We start from the raw sequence: 16,595 nt of genomic DNA on the forward strand, positions 1-16,595 counted from the left end.
TACATACACGAAGAATCGCCGTTTGTTTGAGCTGTGCGACGCTTCTTCACCGGGCTCGTCGACCAAAGTCTTTGCTTCGGGACCCGGGAAGGGCTTTGTACAGATTGCTGTCCGTGATGAACTCGTTCCGCCCATTGGTTTTGACTCTCTTGGCTGACCAAAGACTGTGTTTGTTTTCATCGACGCTGACGATCATGTCGGGTGCATTACGACCAGAAAAATATCATCGCAAGTCATTGAGGCCAAGATGGTTACAGCCACTGTTCTGTGTTCAGGGGACCAGATAAAACACAAGAAAGATATGGCAGATGATCTTGCCGAAAGCGTCAATAGGGGATTTCCATCAGGGCAAATGAGACATAGCAACCAACGTGACCAGAGGTTTTAGAAGAACTTAGTGACATGCTCGATCCCGGCTTCCGGGTGGAGCCCTTCGATGCAAGCGGCGGATGCTCGGCTGACTCATCGGGAAGCATGTCAACCAGGAATGCCGAGCTGATGCCTTGCATTTCTGGCGGCCAACAGATCCCGCTCTGCTGCACAACATCCCATCATAACTACAGTGCCTACATTGTGCAGTGATTCATACACACTAAGCCATCAACTCAGCCTTCAAAGCAGGAATGTGATCTGATTAAGGCGCACTAGGATGCCATTACTTCTTGTTCGTAGTAGATGCAGCTGAGAATAGTGCTGCCTAAGGATGATCAAGTGCGCTTAACTTGACGAGTTATCCCACTTCTGACTAAGCTATTGTGAATGTACACGAGGGGCAATATCTGATAGTCGATCCGAAATCGCGATATGAACAGCTCATGGCGAGTAATCCTGGCTATGCTTCAAGATACACCTACTCCCACTGAGATCAGTATGTAGAGCTAAGTTCTCGAGTGTCTGCACGAATCCACAAATGACTAATGGATGTGCTGTGGCAGAATCCTCCACGGTTGATGGAAGCCAATCAATCTTACTCATAGAAGGAGAGCACAGGAAGTCATTGCGAATTGATATCGACACCAAGTAATCGGAGAGAAACTTGAAGCTTGCACCCAGTCTCCTGCAAAGGCAGCCAGCCGCGAGCCACAATGACCAGAACCTCGCGCAAGCCCCCGCGAGACCCAGCCCAACTCTCGGGGAAACCACTGGCAGAGACCCTGGAGCCGTCGCCCGTCCTCCACAGTGAGACAGAAGACTGGACGACCTCTCAGGACCTCACCGAATACGGTCTGTCATTTGTGCCTGAAGTCATGCAGGATCTGACCCTGTACCTGCTGGCCAACCCCAACGTCAACTCCAGCCACCTGTTCCGGGCCGATATTCTCTTCGACAGCGAGGGGATATTGCGCACCCCGCGCGAAAAAGCGCAGTCCTTTGCGCTCACCGGCAATGCCAATGCGGACGTCATTGCAACTACTGGGGTCTTTGATGGCGACGAGAAGGAGGAGGACGACGAGGTTGGGCCCATCCCGGCGCGCGAAGTCCCCGGGTTCTCCCTGAGCAGGACTGTAGTCCGACGCCTGGTACCCCGGAATCCTAAGCTGGATCGAACTCTGGACCAGACATGTCACTTCTACGAAGCAGAGACTTCCCCTGCCACTGGAGGCAGGGAGCAACATATTTGCCGACGCTCCCTGGTCATCTACACCCCCCACATCACCAAAGAAGAAGAGATCCCCTACTACCACCCCGCCCTCCGCTCATTGGCCTACCTATACGACTACAATACGAGCCCTGGCTCTAACACCGACCCTTCTTCTACCCCAGGGGAGCCACCCCAGGATACTATCCCAGGACCAGGCACCTTAACCCTACACACACTCCTTTTCCCTAGCCTCCCCATCACCAACCGCCTCGAGCGCACTCTGCAAGCCCTCCTCAACACGCAAATCCGGCTTGCGCGCACCACCCGCCTTCCCACTCCCTCATCAACCTCACCATCCACCCCTCAACACCTCGGCGCCAATAAGAATCCCCTCAAAGACAACATCCTCCCGCAGCACCTCGTGCAAAACACCTACACGCGCCTCAAGGCCAAATACGCCAGCGACCTATGCCAGAACTGGGTGGAAACCACCGAGCCCTCAAAGCACGTCTTCGAGGATCTCTCCATCGCCGCCTTCCTCATCGAGCTCTGGCGGAGCATGTACGGCGTCGTCCCGGAGGACGAACGCGGAGCTGAAAATCCCCATACCCAAGACGCAGCCACCATCACAGCCACCGCCGATGCTGCGGTCACCGCCAAATTCCCCGGCTTCGTCGACGTCGCCTGCGGCAACGGCGTCCTCGTCTACATCCTCTTCAAGGAAGGGTACGAAGGCTGGGGCTTCGACGCCCGGCGCCGCAAAACGTGGGAGATCTTCCCCGCGAGGATCCAAACGCGGCTGAGGGAGGAGATCTATGTTCCTAGGCCGTTTCATGATGCGATGATGTCGAAAAAGATCGATAGCAACACAACTGCTCCCCACCACCCAAGCACGGATACTGGGGAGGCGGGTGGGGTGGATGCTGCCGTTGATGCTAATGCTGATGCTGCCACCGACACCGACAGCGATACCGACCCCTTCGGAGTCGGTATCCCCAGCCACACCGGCCAGTTCCCCAAGCATACATTCATCATCTCCAACCACGCGGACGAGCTAACCGTGTGGACCCCTCTGATGGCGGCGCTGCTGAGTCCCGACTCGCCGTCGCCGTTTGTGGCCATTCCGTGCTGTTCGCATTCGTTGTCTGGGGCGAAATATCGGTATCCGCCGCCTAAGCCTGTGGCTTCTTCTTTGTTGAGGGGCAAGGGAGAAGGAGAAGGAGTAGGTGATGGTGAAGGAGTAAGACAGGACAAGCAGCAGCAGCAGCAGCAACAGCAGCAGCCGGCGGCGGGTGATTTGAAGACCCTGCGGAAGGAGAGGCAGGATGCACAGTCGACGGAGGCAGGGTTTTTGAAGAGTATGTACGGCTCGTTGACAGCCAAGACGAAGGCGGTGGCGGAGGAGGTGGGGTTTGAGGTCGAGAAGACGCTGTTGCGGATCCCCAGTACGAGGAACATGGCTGTTGTGGGTGGCCGCAGGGTCACGACGCAGCGGTGGAAGGAGGGGTTGAAGGAGGATGAGTCTTCAGATGCTGGTGCTGGTCATATTGTGGAGAAGGTCATGGCTGTGGTGCACCGGGAGTGTCAGCGCGAGGGGGGCGTGGAAGCTGCTGCGAAGATTTGGATCGACAGAGCGAGAGGCATCAATAAAGGTCCCGGGATGGGGAAGCAGCGTGGTAGCCATTGATGAGTTCATCTAATTGTTGGTTATATCGACGGAGCATTCATGATACCCATGCAAGAGTAGAGCGGAGAAGAAAAGTCGAGTCATATGATAGAGTCACATTTCTATGAAGAGTTTCTAAAAGTCTATAGACATTGAGCCTGAGCTCAGCTTCAGAAGAAACATAAGACTGAGAAGGGAGTTCTTGTGAGATAAACAGAAGACCATAACCCGCTGATCAGAGCATCAAAATAAGATCCCCACTAAAAGAACTCCGACCATGCTTTTCTATTACATTGAGCGAAGCGGGAGCCCATTTCACCTTGTCTGCGATTCACTGACAAAGGACAGATCTAAAAAGGTCGTGAATATCACCATCACTGAATCGGTGGCGGCGGTCCATGGCGGACATAAGAGACATCAAGGTTGAATCATTGTTCAAAGCTCTAAGCCTCCTTAGGCTCAGCTGCTGCTGCCTTGGAAGGGATGTTGGTGGTCGTGGCTGATGATGCCGAGGATGCTCGCTGTGCCGCGGCGGACTTCACAGCAGCCGCCACTGAGCTGTCCCTGATGCGCTTCAGCCGATCCGAGCGGGCTTCACCAGGCAGACTACCCCATACAGGCTCGATGGTATCAGCTCGCCAATTTGGTCGATGGCCCAAACCACCCCTCGTGGGTAGTTGAACCATAGATGAGCCGCCTGCGCCATCTTCACCCCACATCCTAACACGCTGGAGCTTACGCAGCTTCGCCAATCCGTAAACGCAGACAACGAGCGTGATAGCAAAGCAAGTAACGGAGACCGCGCCAAATCCTAGATCTGACTCCTCGATGAAATTCTTCAAGTTCATCCCGTAGAGCGCGGAGAAGAGAGTTCCAGTCGCAAGTCCAAGAGTACCGATGCTGAATTTCAGGTCGAGGAGCATGAGCGAGTTGCGGTTAGCATCAAGAATCGCCTTAACACTATACACACAGTTAGCTTCACTATCATTCAAAACCCCCACCAACAAGTGATACTCACACTTCTTCCGTGTTGCGAATTCCCGTCACCAAGTTACCGCTTGCCTGGACAATTTCATCGCATACTTTATGATAAGATTCCAGGAGCATTTCGACTTCCTGGTGATCGTCCTCTTCACGCTCGATGTTCTTCGCACGCTCGGTAAGGTACATCGCAGCCAAATCGTCATCCGCTTCCAGCAGATCATCGATAGCATCACGCACCAACCGAGCCTTCTGCTCAAAAGTACCCAGCTTTTTCGAATAGATCAACAGATGCCGCAATTTCTCTCTGTCAATATCCTCTTCCAAAGCCCTCAGAACGCGCACAACGGGCTCCCGGACGCCGTTGAACTCCTCCTCCAAGCCACTTGTGACACTGATCAAGACAGCTTCGAGCGCCCGGAATTCGTAAGGCAAAGCGCCCGCGCTTTGTGCCTGTCTCTGTCGCAGCTTGCCCTCCAGATCATAGACGAACAAGGATTGCATATAGGAATCGGTTGAGCCGTAAGCATCAAACACAAGCACCCGATCGGCCTTGATTAGGACGCGGAGGTGAAGAAGGTTGATAAGGATTGCGCTAGGCCGGACCAAAATATGAGGCAGAGTTGACGAATCGATCTTACGGAGATCCCGAGGAAGAAGACCGTACTGCGCAGCAGCTGTTAACGCGACTTTCCCCACTCGCCACAAAAATGTGCGGTCGTTCTCACCTTGGCAATCAGCTCACTCTTTTTGAACTCTCCGTTCACAAGAGTCACATTTCCATTGCTATCAAACTCCGTACATCGCAGTCGCGGCTCGTTCGTGATCTTGGCAGCCAATCCGCGTCCGAGCGTGAAGCCTGGCTCCGTGCCGTCTCCAATCAATGACGGCGGGCTGCACACATAATTACTACTTTCCGCAGCCTTGTTCCGTCGCCAGTCTAGGAGCCTGCGGTAGATCGACCGGTCTCTGGTGGACACTGTGCGCGACGGTTGCGCATTAGGCACGGGAGATGCCGGTGCGGAGATAGGTTGGGTGAAAGAAGCTCGGCATCGTGCACCACTACGAGTTCTCGCTGAGAAATTCGGTAGAGGTAGCAGACTAGCTTGAAGGGGTTCCTGTGATAGTGAGGATTCGACTCGATTGCAGTTGTTGGTGAAATCCCTGAGCGCAGACAACCGAGGCGGTGGGCGAGGGTTGCCGCGAGGTGTTGGATTGGCTGTGAAGAAAAGCGATTCGGACTGGGAACGCAGAAACCGTAGAAGAGACGCCGACGGGGCTGAGGATTTCAGACACGACGGGGACGGCATTTCCGTTGCGCGTGCGACGACTTCATCAAGAACCAGAATAGACGGCCGCCACCCACTCGTCCAAGTTTCTAACCGGCGGAGATGGATTCAACGCTCTTTTTTCCCGCGCCGCAAATCGTTGCGCGCCGACCCGGTCCGATAATGATCCGGTCTCTTATCCGCTGCCTTGAACTGAGATAAACGAGCAGATCAACACTAACTACGGAATACAACACTCACTCACTACTGTGGCCTGAGTTAAGTGAACTGAAAGACTCATTGCGATCCAACTTCTATGCATTGACAACTTCCCATTTTCACCTCACAATCACTCAAGTCAATCTCCTGGTCAGTGCCACCGGGATAACCTACAATATTTGCCTAGCATTCAATTACCCTAGGAGTTAATCTTTAAATGGGAGGCTCAAAGTCTGATTTATCGTGCAGGGACACACCCCCATGATATCTCACAGACTGTATCTGTACCATGTAAAAGTGTATAATTTGAGAGCCTTTTCATTGCATGCCTAGGTAGTATGATAGTCCACACAGAGTACATGTCACTACATTCATCTACATCTATGAACGGAAGTCTTAGGCTCCATCCGATTGGATGGTATGGCCGTTGCATGACGTCACCATAAATAGTTACAGGAAATGTTCCTGACTAACCTTGAAGGAAGAATCACAAGGAATTTACTAAATAGTAATTTATCGACAAGGGCTGGCATGAATACAAGACTCCATGAGTTCGTTCAATATGGCAAGACGCCGATTTTCCAATTTCTCGTCTATAAATAGGATAGTGCAACACGCTCGAGAGGCCACATTTTCCCCAATCAGGAGTTAAACAGCATCGCCGCGCAGAACAGGCTCGCGGAGACCACCCGATTGCTAACCGCGCAGTGAGTTCAGAGCAGGAAGGAAGAGAACAACACAGGGCGAAGGTATCCGACGCGAACGAATATGCTTAATGCACTGCAACGCCAGAGATCAATGCTCAGAAGGTATAGACTACACAGCAATCACCAATCATCGTCGTCCTCCTTTTCGTCATCTGCCGAGAAAGATCAGCTATGATTCTACCGCACAGAGCATGAAACATGATGTAATGAAACTTACCGCTGCCACTGACTTTCTGCTTTCTCTTGGCCAGGGCGTCTTGCAGAGCTCCAGCCAAACCTCCTGCAGGCGCGGCTCCAGTACTTGGGGTGGCTGCTGTCGCTTCGCTAGAGCCAGGAACAAAGGCACCGCTGCGGTCTTTCTTGTCTGAGTCCTTGACTTTCCGCAATCCAATGCCACCTTTTCCTCCAGAAGCTCGGATGGCAGCCATGAGGTCATTCCGACCCGCGTCAGGAGCAGGCAGCGGTGGTGCAGCACCTGGTGGAGGTGGGGGCGGAGGAGCACCAGCGCCGGGAGGTGGTGGAGGCGGAGGGGGCACGCCAGCCCCTGGAGGTGGTGGAGGCGGAGGGGGCACGCCAGCCCCTGGAGGTGGTGGTGGAGGGGGAGGAGGAGCAGAGCCACCTGGTGCAGGTGGGGGGGGCGGAGGGGGAGGGGGTCCAGTGCTGAACGGAGGCGGAGGAGGCGGTGGAGGTATCGAAGGTGCTGCGCTTGCTGCAGGACGAGCGGGGGGCGGCGGTGGCGGCGGCGGAGGCGCATTTGCCGATGGTGGCGCAGGAGGAGGCGGTGGAATCGAAGGAATCGCAGGTGGAGGTGGAATAGGCCGGGAGCTGGAAGGTACAGGCGGAGGTGGTGGGGGTACTGAAGCCGGACTTCTTGGGGGAGGAGGTGGAGGACCTGAAGCTGCAGCATTGGGAATCTTGGGTGGAAGTTGCGGGGGCCCCGCAGGGCTCATTGTGCGCGGAGGCGGCGGCGGTGCGGAAGGCATGGGGCTACGGCTAGGTGGTGCCGGCGGAGCGGACACCTTTCGCACTCCGTCGAATGGAGGTGGAACGCCAAAACGAGAGTGATTGTCTTCCACTGGCGTCTTGGGAGGTCGCGGGGGAGGCGGAGGGCCTGGATTTGTACTGGACATTGCTCGTTGGCGACCAGGGGCTGCAGATCCCGCTAGATGGGCAAATTTACCGGCATCTGCAATTGGAGGAGGGGCACGGAAACGGTTTCTTGGGGGCGAAGGCTCGCGGTTCGATGCAGGCGTTGACGGTTCATCGTCGACATCGGCTCGTGTCCTGCGCGATGGAGGAGGGGGCGGAGGCGCTCCTCGTCTACTACCGCCGCTGTTTCCAGTGTTCTGCGGGCTCAAGGCTGCCACCTTGGGAGCGGGCGGTGCCGAGGGGGGAGGGGGAGGAGGAGCCTTTCCTCGCCTCTGATCTTCAGCAAAAGATGAACTAGAGTCTGACCCAGCAGCGCCTTGTTTCTGCTCGATATAGGCCTTGATGAAGTCGGAGTTCTCTGCTATCTGGTCCTCTGTAATACCCATTTGCAGAAGTTCATCCAACAGGCCCTTCCATGCCGGGTCGCTAGTGTCAAAAGGCAACTCCTTGCGTGGCGGGCTAGCGGGAGGCGGCGGGGGAGCGACCTGGATTGAAGGTGCAGGTGGTAGTTCTGCAGGCGTGATCGTTTGCGCGTGAGAGCCAGACGACGAACGATGCCCAAGCAAGCTGCCAAACAACGATCGACCAACCCCGTGCTTGCCGTTAATCACCGGAGCAGGGCCCTGGCCTCGAGTCGACGCAAACGGCGTCAGCCGTGTCTCCTTAGTCGCGTGCTTCTCCCGCTCGTGAACCTTTTTGATAAAAGTCTTAGCCTCTTTTTCGTCTGCGAAAGAGAACCCGGCGGGGCAATCTTCGAGCTCAAAGGTGTGGAAAAATGTGCGGTCCTGGTTATACGCGAAGTTATCGTAGATTTCTTGATCCCATATGACCCCTCTCCCGGCAGGCTGCATCGCAAATAGTTGCATTGGTGAGTGAGAGCATTTCTAAATAAGAGATCGAGGATGCGCTTACCGATACATCTACCAACTTAAGCCAAAAAGTGCGGCCAACCGTGTCATTTGCCAACACTGCAGCTCCTTGTAAGCCGGTGTAGGTCCATCTTTGGGGGTCTGGATATGCGACGTAGAGACGCGCAACAGCAACAGCAAGAATCTTGTTCGCAGGCTTGGGAACAGTTCTCCTGACAGTTTCCTTGTCGGCGTCGGTGAGTATAGAAGGCATGACGTTGGCCCCGGGAGTGAAACAATGAAGTAGGGAATGTACAGAATGAGGAGCAGCGATCAGAGCGATTATGAAATGTCTCGCGGACGCATCGCAGGTGGGTTGAAGCGAGTTCGGAGGCCCAATGGATCAGGAGGGTGTTGATCCTCAGGCACGGGTGCTGGTTGATGCGGCGCGGCAATAACGGATGTCAATGGAAGTAGGGGGGAGCTTGGCTGGACTGGAAGTAAGCATGAGAAAGTGCGAGAGAAGGGGAGGTTAATTCCAATTCAAGTTCATGAGAGAGCGCACCTCAGGGACTGACAGCTGCTATGAGGGTCTGCCTTGAAGGTTGAATGATGGGGAGCGAAGAGGTCAAGTAGCAAGAAGAGGGGGATTCTGGCGGAATGAGAGGGAGAGAGAGACTAAGGCGGGCGACACTAAAGAGGTGCGCAGTGGGGATTCCTTCTGGCTGGGTCTACTCCGTACGGAGTTCAAACATGCACCGTACAACTACTATTCCACATCAGTGACACGATAGTCTCTCTTTGCTTCTCCTTACGCATCTGGACCTCCAGAAAGTTATCCCATGGAATACTCCCGTGAATTCTTCCATACAAAAATAAAATTGTTTCATTCTTTGAAATAGACTGTCGCCGCATTCGCTCACGACCTTTTTAGGCAGAAATGGTAGAGAGAAGTACGGAGTAGTTATTCGATAACGGCTCAAACAGATTGAGTTTTGCCTCTAGGCAACTTTCTTATTCCTGATCTCATTGCAAACCCTGTCTGCATGGATCATGTGGCTGCGAGGGTGCTTACATGGTAAATTTATCGCGACGAATTACAAAAATCCAACCGACGTCATCGCAGGGCCTGCAACTATAGAAAAGCCCGCCTCTCCTCACACACTTTTGATTATATTTCTAAAGAATAAACAATTTCAAAGGACCCCCGTACTGTTCTCCACACCTATCATATCTCTAATTACCCACCACTGACTCGGACCAAACACTTCACCTGTCACTATGCCCGTCATTCCATCCGAGCCTGCTAGCTTCCCTGCTGCCCACGGCAGTAACAACGAGAACCCCTCCAACTCTTCGGAGCAAAGAGATGCTGGTCAGGATACAAAGAAAGCCTCCATGCTCGATCATCTCTCAAAGGGCCCTCAGATTCCTGACAGTGAGTCTAATATTCTCCTCACCGCTGTATGGCCTTCTTGTTGATCTTGTTATCATAGGCATGCCACCCACAGCATCAAAGGAGGAGATTGAGGCACGCAAGAAGGAACTGAACCAGTGAATATGCAGGATGTGATCAACCGTCTTATTTATGCTCCTCTATTAATGATCGGATGAGATTACGTATGTCATGTTATTCGGCGATTGGATTATCACGTTACCTTTGCGAGGATATATTTACGTAGCATAACAGCCATGCAGTACCGGCATATTGAAGCGCTTTCCTACCATAAAAGTTCCGTAACACTCATATGTAGATATCATATCTCAATCGACTGATTCAACGCTATGTTACCGTAGAATCGAATGAAAACCGTGTACGCCGTACTCCATGTGCCATTGCTGGATTGTCCCGGAAAGGAATCATTATTACATCATGTTGCACGTGATCCCGCGTTCGCTTTGCTCCTCACTGCGCGATGCGATGCTGTCTCTTGTCGCGTCAAGAGCGTCCTCATGCCTCCTGAACGAGCCAATGTCCCGGTGAAGCTGTCCCTGCCTCTAGTAAGTGTGCTGAAACCTTGAATCTTTGGTCGAAATTACAGCAGACACACTAACGAGATAAAATCAGCAATACCAGCAGGACATCTTCACCGAACTGCGCGCGGAGGATGAATTGGTGGTTCTTGCACGAGGCCTCGGCCTTCTCCGGCTCGTAACCAATTTGTTGCACTTTTATGATGCTGCAGGGAACAATCTTGTACTGGTCGTTGGTGCTGACGACCGAGAGAATGAGTGGATCGGAGAGGGTATGCGTCCCTGACGGCAATCAAATGCTCGGGAAGTGGCTGATCACAGCTTGCAGCGCTTGCGGAACACTGTGCCATCAGTAAGACGCCTCTTGCTAGGGGCCTCAAGATGATCAATACCGACAGAGCCACGGTTCCAATGAGGTTGGTCGCGATCGGGACCCCGCTAATAGTATTTTCGTGCTGATCGTCGCAAAGAGAGAAGTTCTATGCCGCTGGCGGTATCCTGAGTGTGACATCCAGAATACTGGTGGTGGACTTCTTGTCTAGTAAGCGAAGCAGCTTGCATGCTCGCAAGATTGCTGATTGCTGATAGCATTTAACCGACAGAGCTCCTTGATCCTGCAAAAGTCACGGGGATGGTTGTGCTCCACGCCGACAAGTATGCCGCTGAATACTAGAATCCATGCAGACACTAATCATGTGTAGGATCCTGGCAACGTCTCTCGAAGCTTTTATCATTCGCGTATATAGAGAAGCCAACAAGACCGGGTTTCTCAAGGCTTTCTCAGATTCACCCGAGCCGTTTACAACAGGCTTTGCTCCGCTGGCTACCTCCATGCGCAATCTTTTCCTACGTAAAGCATCGCTCTGGCCGCGCTTTCACGTTACCGTTGCAGAATCACTGGAAGGTCACAGAAAAGCTGAAGTGATCGAACTCGAGGTTCCGATGAGTGATAAGATGCGGGACATTCAGAATGCTGTCCTTGAGTGTGTGGAAATCTGCATCGGAGAGCTCAAGAAAGCAAACACTGGGCTTGACATCGCGGACTGGACCCTTGACAGTGCTTTGCATCGAAGCTTTGACATCTCAATCAGGCGCCAGCTCGACCCTATGTGGCATCGGGTGAGCTTCAGAACCAGGCAGATTGTCAGTGATTTGTCGGATCTCCGTGCTATTCTTCAGTACGTCTTCTTATATCTTCTCATCGGCTCGAGCATGAACGCGCCCTTCATTCCGCCTCAACTGATCGAGATTTAGTGCCTTGCTTACCTATGATGCCGTATCGTTTCTCAAATTTCTTGATCTCATTGTAACCGCTCACACTCCGCCTCCTGGCTCTACAAGGCACAATTACTCCCCTTGGCTCTTCCTTGACGCCGCTGATGTGCTGTTCCAAACGGCCAAGGCGAGAGTTTATCAAGGCAAGATAAGTAATGAGGTGGCGCGCTCATCGTTGACTTCATTTCCTACCACTCTGCAACCAGTCCTAGAGGAACAGCCAAAATGGGAGGTTCTTGCAGAAGTACTTGAGGAGATTGAGACTGACGCATATGTCAACCCTTCACATGTGGACGAATCGAACAGTACCGTGTTAATCATGTGCAGCGATCAGCGAACGTGCCGTCAACTTCGCGAATACCTTGCAACCATGCATGCTCAAGTTGTAGACAGGAAGCTGGAGAGTTTCGACCCTGGTGATGCTACTGCTGAGAAGAAAGGCTCAGCCGAAGTGATGTTGCGCCGAAGGCTCCGAGAATATCTAGATTGGAAGGCCTCTCTATCAAATGTCAGCAAAAATCTCTCATCCAGACCACCCAACCAAGACTCCACTAGCGCAGCAAGCACGTCTACTCCAGGATCTGTGAATTCTAGGGCACCCGCAAACAAACGGCGCCGCGTCAGAGGTGGTGGTACTGCGACCGGTCCAGGACGGGCGCCCAATGCCGGCATACAGGTGGAGATGGAACCTGCAGGCCAAGTAACGGCGCTCTTAGACGAAATCAAGCCTACGGAGGTCGAGGAAACTCAGAAGGAAGAGATAATCGTGGAGGATCTGGAGGATATGGACGACTATTACGAATTATACGATATGAACGATTTGATTATGATACACCCGTATGACGGCGATATGGACGAGCACATTCTTGAAGAGGTTCGTCCGCGATACATTATCATGTACGAGCCAGATTCTGCATTCATCCGACGAGTCGAGGTCTACCGTAGCTCTCATGTGGGCAGGAATGTGCGTGTATACTTTGTTTACTACGGAGGCTCAGTGGAAGAGCAGCGGTATCTCAGTGCTGTGCGACGTGAGAAGGACTCGTTCACGAAGTTGATTAAGGAGAAAGGTGTACGTACTCCTATCACCCTCCCTCTGTATCCTTTTCCCTCTCCTCACTCGCACACGCATGCACACTCGCACATATGCGCACAATTAACCAAACATGATAATAGAATATGGCCGTCACAATTGTCCATGACAAGAGCCTAGAGGACCCGCAGGAGCAATTCCTCCGAACCGTTAACACGCGCATCGCAGGAGGCGGACGACTCGCCGCGACAGCCTCACCTCCACGAGTAGTGGTCGATGTGCGGGAATTCCGCAGCGCGCTGCCGTCGCTCCTCCACGGGAATAACGTGATCGTGATCCCCTGCCAGCTCACGGTAGGCGACTACATCCTGACGCCCGACATCTGCGTCGAGCGCAAGTCCGTCCGCGATCTGATCACATCCCTGCGCAACGGCCGCCTCTACAACCAAGCGGAGACCATGCTCCAGCACTATAAAAACCCCTTCCTTCTGATCGAGTTCGACCAGAACAAGTCCTTCACCTTCGACGCCTTCGCGTCCGCAACCACACCGGGAACCACCTTCCTGACCGACTTCGGCTTCTCATCCTCCGGGACAAGCACGCTGTCGGCGAATAGCTCCCTGGTCAACCCCTCGAGTCCGAAGTCGGCACAGCACCTGCTCGTCCTCCTCACCCTGACGTTTCCCAAACTCAGAATTATCTGGTCCTCGTCCCCGTACCAGACGGCCGAGATTTTCTCCGAGCTAAAGAAGAATAATCCGGAGCCGGACCCGATCCGTGCCGTGCAAATCGGCCTTGATATGGATATCGCTGCGTCGTCCCACCCGGGTGATATCATGGCTGCAGCGGGCATCGAGCATCGCACCTTCAACCTCCTGCCTCAGGACATGCTCCGAGCCGTACCCGGGGTGACCCCCAATGTCCTCGAGCGGCTGATCACGGAGACGGACAACATTCACGAGATCGCCAACATGAGCGTGGAGCAGCTTGACCCTATCGTAGGCATCGAAGCTGCACGTAAGATAGTCGGTTTCTTCCGAAAGAGCGTGTTTGAGGACTAGTCGTGATATACAAGATGTGGATAAATTCCGCGTAGGGAACGGGACCAGATATAGGCTAGAACTACGCATTAGTTAGGTGGAACTTGATTGAATAGTAGATCTTAGTATTCGTGACCCTTTCATAACTCTATCATCCAGGTTTTCAAGAAAAAGAAAAGCAAAGGAACGAATTTTGAAACGGCAAACTCAGGGAACAGAAAAAGTAAAATCGTCAACACAAAGTCAGGCCGCACGCAGCCTGTCTTCCTTTTCAGTAGGTATTGCGACCTATTCCTCCGTAGACATCCAAGAGCAGCTCTCAAGCTGGATCGTATTCCGATGAAACCAAGAAGACCCGACCGATAACAGCCTTGAATATATCCCTGCCGATGATTCATACCCTGAATTGCGAGCCACACGGGAAATTTGAGGCGAGCGCGTGATGCGAAGCGGGTAAAAGATGCGCCGCTGCTGCCTTCACCCATCCTCCAGAGACCTTGCCGGGGAAGATATGAATGGCGTAGGCAAGTAAGGCCCACGCCAACCGCCTAGGTTTCACAGAACCCCTGGTGCAAGCGCATATTGCTTCCACAGGATCTGAGAACTGGGGCGGATTTCTTCCCGAAAAAGGACGTTTGACGTGTCGAGAGGAAATGCATGAAGGACGTATGGCGAGAAGGGACAGAGAGAGACATACGATCCCATGGGGGGAGCTCTCCTCGCGCAAGGGTATGAATGCATCGGAGACGAGAGGAGAAAAGGGAATTTAGAGCTCGTCGACATCAATCTCCTTCTCGTCTTCGCTCTCGCGGTCCTCGTCGAACTCGACGTTGTCCTCGAAGCCCTCGTGACCGTAGGTGTCGGTCTCGTTGATCTTGGCGTGCTCGGGCAACTCGCCGTAAGCCTTGAGACTTCTGGCCTCGTCGGCAGTGTACTTCATGATGACGTCGCCCTTCTCGTCCTGGTAGTCACGGAGCGAGAGAAGGATGATATCGCCCTGGTTGATCCAGACCTTCTTGCGGAGCTTGCCACGGATGTGTGCCAGGCGCTTCTCGCCGTCGAAGCACAGGGCCTCCAGGCGGCCGTTACCGAGCATCTTCACGACCTGCGCGTACTCCTGGCCCTCCTCCTTGAAAACAAGCTCACGCTTCTCGTTGTCGTTCTCGTTCTTTCCACGACGACGGTTCTTACCGCCCTGTTGGTAGTGAGATCATGCATTAGCACTCCAAGGTCCTCAAAAGGCTGTGATAAGGTTGTTTGCTAAGTTGTGTAGTGACCAACGCCAAAGTTCACCACGCAAATAGCCGCGGACTCAGACTATGCACTCTGGCGCAGAGATATCTGACGGTAAAAGTCGGGGCGAGAGTCGGGGCGACCAGCAAGCCCGAGGCGAAAATCTGTGAAGCGGGGTTCATGGGGGACAAAGTGCTCACCTTTCCCTTGTTCTTGGGCATGGTGCAATCTCGCTAACCGCGATAGTTTTCCACTCGATGCGATAGCCGATGATCGGACACAAAAAAGGGGGTGTTGAGATAAATGTCCCTACGGACCAGCAGAGGGTTGAAAGTGGGGGTGGAAGACTGAAAGAGACAACGATGATTTCGACGCTTTTCAGGCTCTGCCGCATCTTAGGTAAGCACCGGTGGGGGAGAGCCAGTCGAGTGGCGGCCTGATTGCTGCCTCAGAACGTGCAGTAGGTCCGCCAATTGGAGCTGCGGGTGTCTGACCGCTCCGTGGCAGAATGCAGAGATGCTTTATCGATAGAAGAAACATTTGAGTTACTGCCAGGAGATTCGCAATAGTACCTTCAGTCACTAAATACCCCATTCGTCGTCCTACATGCATATGATTCTTGCCACCATCGCTTCAGTTATAGCGGGACTAATTTGAAATTGACTTGAGCAAGCTATCAGGTGTTACTAGGATTCCACATTTCTTCGTCTCCGATTTCGCATCAACTCCATCTGCATCTCCTGCGAACTGCTTTCCTATTACTGGGTCTGATTGAGCCAGCCCAGCTCGAGCAATACATTACCTGGTGCTGATATCCCTCTGATTGGAAGAATCCATTTCATAGGCTGTCATCTCTGGCTGCCGGCGACGTTCTCGACAGAGGGCATCTGCCTCGATCACAATGAGCAAATTCAATAGGAGGCTGCGCCTCCAAGGGGCGCTCTATACTCTAGACTATCAAGTCGAACACAAAATGCCTTTCATTGCAACTCAACAACTCGCTATGAACAACAACCCCGTGAGACTCAAAATCGCCCATATGTACAAGACTCGGCCTCGCGATACGCTATGGTACTCAATGAGTCACCGTCTGCTTTTATCCCGCAAAAGTGTGGTCCGGACATGGGCATTAGGACGGTCGAGAGTGGCTTTTCGCAAAGCATTGGAAGAGCGTGGATACGATAGGGACGGTCGAGCGATACCCTCAGTTCCGAGGGCAAAAGAGGAGGAGAAACGTTTAACCAGTCTCCGAGGAACGGCTGATTTTACCGTTCGTGAAGAGGTCATTAAGGCGAAATTCTCAGACATTGAGAAGGATATGCGACACATTGTGGACAGGATGATCAAGACGAGTCTCGCTGCGCCGGTAGCGGATAAAGACAAAGTTTCGCCTGTGCAGCAGCGTGTACTTTATACCAAGCCGCGTAAAGCTGCATAATTCTTACGATATCTGCTGTAAATGATAGAAAATGAAAATAATAACTCTATCAATCTTGTTTGGCATAGTAGATCCTGTTGATCGGCTGGTGGGAGGTCCTTGGCAAGTTATGCTTTGTTCCTGACCGGCCGATCTTGGAGGAGACCAAAACAACATCTCCGACTCCTCAACTTACGTACTCC

General features: G+C 53.0%; 8 protein-coding genes across 8 annotated transcripts; 4 read left to right on the forward strand and 4 right to left on the reverse strand.

The window, feature by feature from the left end:
• The first annotated feature begins 827 nt into the window (after positions 1–827).
• trm44 (tRNA (uracil) methyltransferase) lies at positions 828–3,347 on the forward strand. Its single transcript, XM_025579626.1, has 2 exons — positions 828–868; positions 936–3,347. Exon 2 carries the CDS (start codon positions 1,086–1,088, stop codon positions 3,267–3,269), a length of 2,184 nt encoding a protein of 727 aa, XP_025431333.1. The 5' UTR covers positions 828–868; positions 936–1,085; the 3' UTR covers positions 3,270–3,347.
• Positions 3,348–3,404: 57 nt separating this feature from the next.
• BP01DRAFT_356857 (CorA family magnesium transporter) lies at positions 3,405–5,608 on the reverse strand. The gene is made up of 3 exons (XM_025575053.1): positions 4,958–5,608; positions 4,267–4,895; positions 3,405–4,208 (listed from the first exon to the last, which is right to left on the reverse strand). The coding sequence occupies exons 1-3, from the start codon at positions 5,537–5,539 to the stop codon at positions 3,692–3,694; spliced, it is 1,728 nt and encodes a 575-aa protein (XP_025431334.1). The 5' UTR covers positions 5,540–5,608; the 3' UTR covers positions 3,405–3,691.
• A 935-nt stretch (positions 5,609–6,543) lies between these two features.
• Positions 6,544–8,694, reverse strand: BP01DRAFT_365819 (WASP family protein; the record flags this gene model as incomplete). Its single annotated transcript, XM_025576380.1, has 3 exons — positions 6,544–6,575; positions 6,641–8,417; positions 8,485–8,694. The coding sequence occupies 3 exons, from the start codon at positions 8,692–8,694 to the stop codon at positions 6,544–6,546; spliced, it is 2,019 nt and encodes a 672-aa protein (XP_025431335.1).
• Positions 8,695–9,701: 1,007 nt separating this feature from the next.
• On the forward strand, positions 9,702–10,008 carry BP01DRAFT_391914 (uncharacterized protein; the record flags this gene model as incomplete). Its single annotated transcript, XM_025578107.1, has 2 exons — positions 9,702–9,858; positions 9,917–10,008. The coding sequence occupies 2 exons, from the start codon at positions 9,702–9,704 to the stop codon at positions 9,976–9,978; spliced, it is 219 nt and encodes a 72-aa protein (XP_025431336.1). The 3' UTR covers positions 9,979–10,008.
• A 365-nt stretch (positions 10,009–10,373) lies between these two features.
• BP01DRAFT_319355 (ssDNA endodeoxyribonuclease RAD1) lies at positions 10,374–13,861 on the forward strand (the record flags this gene model as incomplete). The annotated part of the gene is made up of 8 exons (XM_025572667.1): positions 10,374–10,421; positions 10,489–10,666; positions 10,723–10,810; positions 10,865–10,935; positions 10,997–11,048; positions 11,096–11,572; positions 11,649–12,741; positions 12,846–13,861. 8 exons carry the CDS (start codon positions 10,374–10,376, stop codon positions 13,761–13,763), a joined length of 2,925 nt encoding a protein of 974 aa, XP_025431337.1. The 3' UTR covers positions 13,764–13,861.
• On the reverse strand, positions 13,823–14,336 carry BP01DRAFT_49835 (uncharacterized protein). The gene has a single exon (XM_025579905.1). The coding sequence runs from the start codon at positions 14,225–14,227 to the stop codon at positions 13,883–13,885; it is 345 nt and encodes a 114-aa protein (XP_025431338.1). The 5' UTR covers positions 14,228–14,336; the 3' UTR covers positions 13,823–13,882.
• Positions 14,337–14,508: 172 nt separating this feature from the next.
• BP01DRAFT_365821 (translation initiation complex factor eIF1A) lies at positions 14,509–15,196 on the reverse strand (the record flags this gene model as incomplete). Its single annotated transcript, XM_025576381.1, has 2 exons — positions 14,509–14,937; positions 15,176–15,196. The coding sequence occupies 2 exons, from the start codon at positions 15,194–15,196 to the stop codon at positions 14,509–14,511; spliced, it is 450 nt and encodes a 149-aa protein (XP_025431339.1).
• A 279-nt stretch (positions 15,197–15,475) lies between these two features.
• BP01DRAFT_49872 (uncharacterized protein) lies at positions 15,476–16,508 on the forward strand. Its single transcript, XM_025579906.1, has one exon. It carries the CDS (start codon positions 15,877–15,879, stop codon positions 16,411–16,413), a length of 537 nt encoding a protein of 178 aa, XP_025431340.1. The 5' UTR covers positions 15,476–15,876; the 3' UTR covers positions 16,414–16,508.
• Positions 16,509–16,595: the final 87 nt, after the last annotated feature.

The sequence above is a fragment of the Aspergillus saccharolyticus genome (assembly GCF_003184585.1).
Source record: "Aspergillus saccharolyticus JOP 1030-1 unplaced genomic scaffold BP01scaffold_15, whole genome shotgun sequence".
In the NCBI taxonomy this organism is placed as follows: Eukaryota; Fungi; Ascomycota; class Eurotiomycetes; order Eurotiales; family Aspergillaceae; genus Aspergillus; species Aspergillus saccharolyticus.